Genomic DNA, 6,500 nt, shown 5'->3' with positions numbered 1-6,500 from the left:
GGGAGGGCTGAAGTTGGCAGCAGAGGGTTGTGCCCGGCATGTCGTTTGCGAGCTAACACACGGGCTGAGAGCTACTGAAGAGGACAGCTCCTGCAGCTTGGGCCCAAGAGTCCCTATGAACCCAGGGGCTGCCCATAGGGAAACCTTCAGCTTCTGGTGGTAGCTCCCTAGATCCCAGAATTTGTCATCCCTTCTGTCTCTGTGCTTTGAGAAGATGCATGGGCCTCACCAGCAGCAAAGCCCACAGTGTAAGCGCCACCTCCCCCTGCTCTCTCCCGGTTCTGCTGCACCCCTGTGGAAGGGGGTCTACACCGCCTGCCAGCACGGTGAGCTGAGGCACTGAGTGAGGCCTGAGTGCTGGCGTCCCCCTGCCCCTGACTCAGGCATCCGACCGTTGAGCCACCACGGCAGGAGTGAGACAGGAAGGCAGCCACGTCCCGAGCTCAGTGAGTTTGTCCCAAGAAGGGGGGGCTGGAAACATCCCTGCGGCACGGGCGGGAGTTGAGGGGGTAGGAAGGGCCCTAACTGCAGCTGGAACACATCTTAAAAGCTGGTCACTGCATGTTGGCACCCACCTACCTGAGAACCTGCTGCTGGAGGGCCACTTGGGGACAAAGGTCACCCAGCTCAGGTACCAGCAGAAAGACCAGGCGCTACCAAATACCACTCCTCCCACCCCACCCCAGTGACCATTTCCTTCTGGAACTCTTTCACAGGGCCACACTGCTCCCAGGTCCTCGGAGTGGGTGCCCACATCCTACCTGATGCAACCAGCCCGGGAGGCTCTTTACGTCCCTGCTCTCCCCTATCTGGGGACAGATGACAGGAAAGGCTGCACTAGATGTCACCAAACCAAGGATGTAGTGAGATTACCTCGGGATTTTAAAAAAGTTTCCTGCTGGTTTCAGGAAAGGAGATTCTAATCTAAATTATGTTCATAAATTCTAAATTATATTCATAATTTCACATTCAAGCCTCCACTAATTGTTAGTGGCTTCAAGTGAAAAGAAAAACCTTTGTCCCTCACAAAGCACACCACACTGTACAAATATGAAATGTGGTGATGGCTTCTCCCTGAGGTCCTGGGCCTCAGGCCCTCGCTGAGCGCGGCTTTCATATGAGGTGGAAACTGCCTGCACTACGCTTTGTGAGCAGCTCTAGAAACCAGTTGCTGAGACTCGTGAGGGGACCTGACCAATACTGCAAGATGTACCGAAACCTTCTAAATCTCCCTGAGACAGAGACAGGGCAAGCTTTCAGCTACTTCTTCCCCTAATAACAGAGAGAAGGTGGAGTAGAAGTCAGAGAACCCTAAGTCAGCTGAATTCAATTTTAATTTAATTCACGACATCTGACTTTCCAGCTGTCAGGGGCTTGAGCAGAGCTTCCTGACCTGGCAGAGCTAGTCAAAAGCACTTGGGACAAAATCCTTGTGACCAATCCTATCCTTGGAGACTAAGATTCAGTAGATGTGTGTGTGGGGGGGTGTATGGTGGGAGGGGGCAGGGGGACAGGAATATGTATTTTTACCAAGCTCCCCGGGGGATTCTGATACAAATACATCCAGAATTGGGAACCTGGCTGTGAGATCTATTTGGAAGCAAATGCCTTGTCTTCACATTCTCCCTCTGCCTCAGGCTATTGCCTAAAAAATAAATGCAAAAGGAAATAAAGACAGTTTTCAAGATGTTCATGGAATGACTTTTTTTTTTTACATTTTTCAACTAGTTAGGACAAAAACATTACAATGATTGACTCCTTTCATTTAGTTACATAAATAAAATTTTTATAAATATCTCTTTATAAACAATATAAATAGCTTTACAACATAAATACATTTATGCATGACATGAATTTACAAACAGCAATGTCTTACAGCTGGTTTTGTCAGTCTCTTAAAAACTGTCCCTTGTCATCAAGTCGGTGTAGGTGTGTGTGTTTCATGTATATAATATATATATAATATATAACTTTTTATTTTTCGTTTACAAAAAAAAAAAAACCCAAACAATAAAATCATATTCCCCTCCCCAAATAATAATAAAACAGCTGGTGTTGTGTATTCCCAGTACCAGGGAAAAAAAAAGAAATGTAAAAGCCACATTGCGTTGGAGGTGTTTCCAGATGCTGGAGGCTGGTGACCAACGATGACCTCAGCACGGTGGAGCAAGTTCCCAATCCTGAAACACACAGTGGACACAGGACACTCAGTTCTGGCCCCTTAGCTGAGAAAGTCCAGCCTGCAGGGCAGTTCTAGAACCTTCCTCCCTTTTCCCACAGCAGCATGAGGCAATGTTCCTTTGCTCTGCTGGTGTGACAAGGCCTTCCTGTAGAAGGGAAGGGGCCGGCCACTCCCTCTTCCCAGGCCTTCGTCTTCTGCTGTGCCCTGGCACTTGCTGCACCAGCACAGGTGGAACCAGCATGCCTGCCAGCCCTGCTCCTTCCCCTCAGTCTAACTACAGCTCTTGACTGTCCTTTGCACTTGGGGCTGCACAGAGAGGGAGAGAATGGAAAGTCCCCCCATCCCTTTTTTGCTACAACACAGACCCTCATTTGGGTGCTTGCCTCTGCTTTGTGTGTCTGGGTGACCATGGAGGGAAAGAGAAGAGAAACATCTGAGGAGTCAGGGATTCTGGGCTCAAATCCCAGCTCTGATGCGGCCTCCCCGGATGGCCCTGGGCAGCTTTGAGTATCGCTTTCCTCACCCATAAAATGAGATAATAGCCACCTCCCAGAGCTAGCTTTAAGATTCAACAGGGGCCACATATTGGGCATCAGCAGTGTCTGGGTCACCATTGCCACTCAGTAAACAGCACTTCCCTCCCTCGCTGGGGATGGCGGGGGTGGGTGTCTGGGTCCACGGTCCCCTTCAGAAGCAGAGGAAATGGTGTCTCACACCAGCCCTGGGGAAATGAACAGTCACGCTGGGTTTGGTGTGTTGAGAGTTGTCAGTAATTTGTTGAGGGCTGACTCAGTCCCTGCTAATGAGACTGTGAGTGCTCCAGGGCCCATCTCACACCAGCCCTGGGGAAATGAACAGTCACGCTGGGTTTGGTGTGTTGAGAGTTGTCAGCAATTTGTTGAGGGCTGACTCAGTCCCTGCTAATGAGACTGTGGGTGCTCCAGGGCCCGAGGAAGGTGTCCCTCCGAGAGCACGCACAGAGGGACCCCGGGCCTGAACGACTTGGTGAATTCTCCCCCAACTCCCTGTTCCAGCTGTTCCCTGTGTTTAAACAGATGACAGATGTCTGTGATGTTCCTGGAGCCCAGGGGCAGAGTGTTCATTCAGGTATCGGCCATACCCCTTCTCTGTTATTAGCATTTTGTAATGGAGACCTATAACCATCAGCGACAGTCATTACGGCAGTGCTTACAGCTGAAGTCAATCCCTGATTGAAGAAAGGGTCGCAACCTCAGAATAGTTTTCAGTAATGTGAAAAGTCTAAGCTGTCTTTCTCTTTTAAGCCCAGATAGTGACATATCCTGGGCATCTCCACCAGGAGACTGCAGGAACAGGAGGGGTGTTCCACTCTCTCATTGGATGGGGGGTGGCGAGGGTGGGCTTAAGAAGACTAAGGATATTGGAGGTGGGTGTCCATTGATGCTACGAGAACCTCCAGGAGCAGGATGAGCTCCCCTGGTCAAAGGGGTGGAGTCTCAGCCATCTGGATTCCTCCAACGCAGCATTTTGTACCACCCATCTGGCCCCACCTGGTACCCAGACCATGCCCCAAACAAGGCACCTATGGGGACGTGCATTCCGGGCACTAACCCATAGAAAGCTAACTAACATTTGTTTAGATTCTAAAGTTTGAGCTTGGTACTTAAATCACAAACTGAAAATTTGAGGCCTCGACTCCCATCTCTTTGTTGTTTAGACAGGAGAAAAGAGAGCAAAGACATTACAATGGGAGTTACCAAAGGCTGGCCCCCAAGGCTCAGAATGATTTCTCTCCCTGCAGGGGAGAGTCAAGCTCACAGACAAACGAAGCCTCTGCAGAATTGGGGAAAAGCACACACCTGGCTGCAGAGAGAGGAAGGGGGCCAGGTAAAACCTAGGGCAGGTGGGAGAGCCTGTGAGCTGCGGTGTGCAGGCTTCTCTGGTCACTGACAAATATTTCTCAGAGCCCCACGGAGGGCGCTGTGGATCCCATATCACCTTAGGACAGCATCTGGCCTTTAAGTTGCTCATGAGTTAATATGGGGAGGTGAATAGGTTCACACACAACTGTACCTTGGGTGAAAAAGTGTTCTGTGCTGTAAAAAGGGCTGAGGCAATGTGTTGGGGGGGGGGTGCTCTTGTTTCCTGCTGGGGGAAGACCTTGGACACTGACAAGGCTTTTTGGGTGGAGAGAGTAGCCTCCCCATGGCCTGAGGTGGGACAGGGTGTGGGACCAGCAACAGCTGCAGCTGGGCTGGAGGGAAGGCTAGGAAGCAGCAGGAACCGATCCTAACGCACGGGAATGCCAGTGTCAGAGACTGGGATGTTGTGACTCCACGGTGGGCAGCCGGAATGGTGAGGAGGGGAGAATAGCAGTGAGGATCTTTGCAGCAGTAAATTGCCACCATGCGGCACCTGGCAGGGGCTGACGGGCGGGGCACAGGTTTCCAGCCCTGGTGGAGAGAGAGGAGGCCACGCCAGAAAAAGGGAGCCCAGAGCACGGTGAGTGTGGGGGACAGGGTTGGTAAGGAACCCAGTTTGCTACATGTAAAGTTCAAGGTCGGAGCAAAAAAATAAGATTTATTTTAATCTCTTCCTTTCCCTGCCCTGAAATAGTGCTGCAAACACCGAGAGTCGCCCCTGGAGCCACAGGGCTGCAGCATCAGGACCCTGGACAGACCAGTTTGCCTACAGCCCAGGTGTAGAGAAGGAGCAAGAATCAGAGTGCCCCAGGCGGGAGAGCTTCCTGCTGATGCCAACTGAGGGCTAGTCTCTCTACTGGGAGGGGGCAGGTATTTCTCCAGGTCTGTCCCACTTCAGGGCCAGGAGGCTGTCGTTACCACTTGGCTGCACCGCACACAGTGGCTGGCAGATAAACTTACCCCGGGCTTGTGGGTGCGCCTTTCCTCCTCTGCTCCCACGGACCCTTGGTCTCCCATTCATTACCGCCCACCTCCATTGTCCAGCTGAGGTCAATGCTGCTAGTTCGCCTATGGCCCGGGGGTGGGTGGGACCCCACCAAGCCTGCTTCTGCTTCTCCAGAGGAAGCCGGGTGGGTTCATCCCGGCTGAGCCATTTCTGACCCAGCCAAAGTTCCCTGACCACTTTATCCTTTACTTTCTCCATCTGTAAAATGGGAGGATAAATGCCGGCGACGGGCAAATGCCCAGCGTACACTCGATCCCACGCAGGGGTCGCCTGGCTCCCCTCCAAAGGCTGGCTGGGAGGCGGAAGGGTCCCAGAGCCCGGGGATCAGCGGGCAAGCGGCCTGCGGGCGCGCCCGCGGCCAGGGTGGGTGGTACTCACCGCCGCCAGGGGTCGCCGCACTAGCACCCCAGGCCGCTCATGGAGCCGATCCGGTCCAGCTTGAGGCCGAAGCAGCCCTTGGACAAGCCCTTCTTGTTCTTATTACCCCCTTTGTATTTGCGCGCGTTGGGGTGCTCGTGCAGAAGGCGGGCCCACGCCGCCCGAGACTTGGTGTCCACGCGCAGGTCCCGGAGCAGCCGCGACCGGTCGCCCTTGACATTAGCGCCACCGCCCCCGGGAGCCTTGTCGCCCTTCTTCTGACCGCTGCCCCCAGCCTGGGGCTCGGCCAGCTCCTCCCCCGGCGGGGTTCGCGGGACCTGTCCGAGAAACGCATGGGCAGCTGAAGGGACGCTCGGTTGCAGCGCAGGGGACTTGGCAGGGCCCCTGAAGCTCCAGCCCGACGCTCACGCCTAGCGGGGTGTCCTTTCCGAGCCCTGCGCGCCCCCACCGATGCCGGACCGCCCGGCCCCGCATCCACCTGCCGCGCCGCCGCCGTCGTCCGCTCCCTGGGGAAGCCCCTGCCCTCCCCTCCTTCGCCACTTGCCGGCGGGCCGGTCTGGGGCAGGGGGGCTGCGCATGTGTCGACGTTCTCCCGAGGCCAGGGGAATAGGTCCGGGCTTCAAGGGCTCCCCGGCTCGCACCCGCGCGGGTCTCGGGGGTGGGGGCCGCCCTCCCGTGCTCTTTGCTCCCTCCTGCGCGCCGCCTGCTCCCAGGCCCCCAGCCTCTCACGCCCCTCAAAGGGCCGGCGTCCCCGCGACAGCACCTACCTTCGGCGGCGCCCCGGGCTTGGCTTCGGAGGGCCGGAGCGAGAGTAGCGTGAGCAGCAGGGCGCAGGCCAGCAGCCGGGAGAGGTGCATGGTGCCGGCGGGGTCGAAGGGCGCAGACCGGCGGCAGCGAGGGCGCGCGGGGCACCGGGCAGACGGGCAGCGGGTGCGGAGCGGGCTGGCCGGGCTGCCGGGCGAGCGCGGGTCCCAGTGCTGCGCGGCGCCGGCTGGGTGCGCTCTGAGCCCGCGGCTCCGCTTGCGCCTTTATA

At 55.6% G+C, this 6,500-nt stretch overlaps 1 protein-coding gene across 1 annotated transcript; it reads right to left on the bottom strand.

The window, feature by feature from the left end:
- Positions 1-1,689: 1,689 nt before the first annotated feature.
- Positions 1,690-6,465, bottom strand: NPPC (natriuretic peptide C). Its single transcript, XM_008591608.1, has 3 exons — positions 6,235-6,465; positions 5,468-5,784; positions 1,690-2,180 (listed from the first exon to the last, which is right to left on the bottom strand). The coding sequence occupies exons 1-2, from the start codon at positions 6,322-6,324 to the stop codon at positions 5,488-5,490; spliced, it is 387 nt and encodes a 128-aa protein (XP_008589830.1). The 5' UTR covers positions 6,325-6,465; the 3' UTR covers positions 1,690-2,180; positions 5,468-5,487.
- Between the last annotated feature and the right edge of the window lie 35 nt (positions 6,466-6,500).

Source organism: Galeopterus variegatus, unplaced genomic scaffold, assembly GCF_000696425.1.
Source record: "Galeopterus variegatus unplaced genomic scaffold, G_variegatus-3.0.2 Scaffold7079, whole genome shotgun sequence".
NCBI lineage: Eukaryota > Metazoa > Chordata > Mammalia > Dermoptera > Cynocephalidae > Galeopterus > Galeopterus variegatus.
The sequence above is the reverse complement of the archived record's forward strand: the minus strand, read 5'-3'. Positions and strand labels throughout refer to the sequence as shown.